General features: G+C 53.4%; 1 protein-coding gene across 1 annotated transcript in view; it reads right to left on the bottom strand.

Moving 5' to 3' along the window:
- EMH_0084950 (met-10 domain-containing protein, putative) overlaps positions 1 to 699 on the bottom strand; it is a gene marked incomplete at both ends in the record, with an annotated part of 2,911 nt that extends 2,212 nt beyond the window's left edge. The window contains 4 exons of the mRNA XM_013500841.1: positions 1 to 53; positions 323 to 378; positions 561 to 616; positions 685 to 699. Of these exons, the coding sequence (XP_013356295.1) occupies positions 1 to 53; positions 323 to 378; positions 561 to 616; positions 685 to 699 (180 nt within the window). The remainder of the gene's footprint in view (positions 54 to 322; positions 379 to 560; positions 617 to 684) is intronic.
- Between the last annotated feature and the right edge of the window lie 277 nt (positions 700 to 976).

Below are 976 nucleotides of genomic sequence, written 5' to 3' on the forward strand. Positions count from 1 at the left end.
TCCTCTGCGGGCGAGGAAGACAGCAAATGCCCCAACACCGGCAAACGCGTCCACTGCAGCAAACACAGAAACGCAGAGGTCTTGAAACAATCCTAACCACGACAGGGAAATGGCACAACGGTTAATGCGGGCAGCCGGATCACTCAGGAGCCACATCCGGCGTCATAGGAGACAGAAACGAATCTGTCGGACGGAATGAGCATGCTTTTACTGCAGCATGAGCATCCGGTGCTACTGCTGCTATTGCCGAGTCTGCGTTCTTTTCTACTGCTGCTACTTATACTATTGCACAAACGTCGTATAAAGCTTTGGCGTCGCTCACAGACAACTGCATGCCCTGGGATCGTTGCCGTGATCCGCTGCCGTTCACATGAGAGCCTGCACAACGCGTACAGCAGCAAACTTTTCACAACAACAGCCTTGCGCGTAGCTGCAAACGGAACCAAGGAAGCAGGAAGTGGGGCTATGGATTTGCTGATGAAGCAGGAGTAGCACCACGGGAGCATCACCAGCAGCATATAAGAGAAAGACGAACAGCAGCAGCAGCAGCAAACACACACCTGGAGTTCCAAAACGCCTTGGCATAGTCAACCTCGAAGACAAGATCGGATTCCTTCTGCACCAAACGACACAGCAACAGCCACAAGTTGGCACGAGCAACTGAAGTCTTCAGTATCAACGAACAGAGCCCGTGGGCATCACAGAATCATAGACCCCCAATGTAACGTTATCTGGGGTCCATGCTGCGCAGGCACTGGCGGGTGCTGCAATTTGTGGCGGTGCTGCTGGTGCTACTGGTGCTGCTGCTTCATGTGGGAACACACAACTGTAGCCACGTATGCCGCTTCCCCTGCAATCAGCTCGAACTGCAGTTCTCTCCACTTTGGACCAATGCCCGTCTTCAGCACCACCGTCCTCAGCTGAGGATGTTTCTGCAGCAGTGTGACACCCCCAAAGTCCAGCCAGAATAAACACA

The sequence above is a fragment of the Eimeria mitis genome, genomic scaffold (assembly GCF_000499745.2).
Source record: "Eimeria mitis Houghton genomic scaffold, Emh_scaff5931, whole genome shotgun sequence".
NCBI lineage: Eukaryota > Apicomplexa > Conoidasida > Eucoccidiorida > Eimeriidae > Eimeria > Eimeria mitis.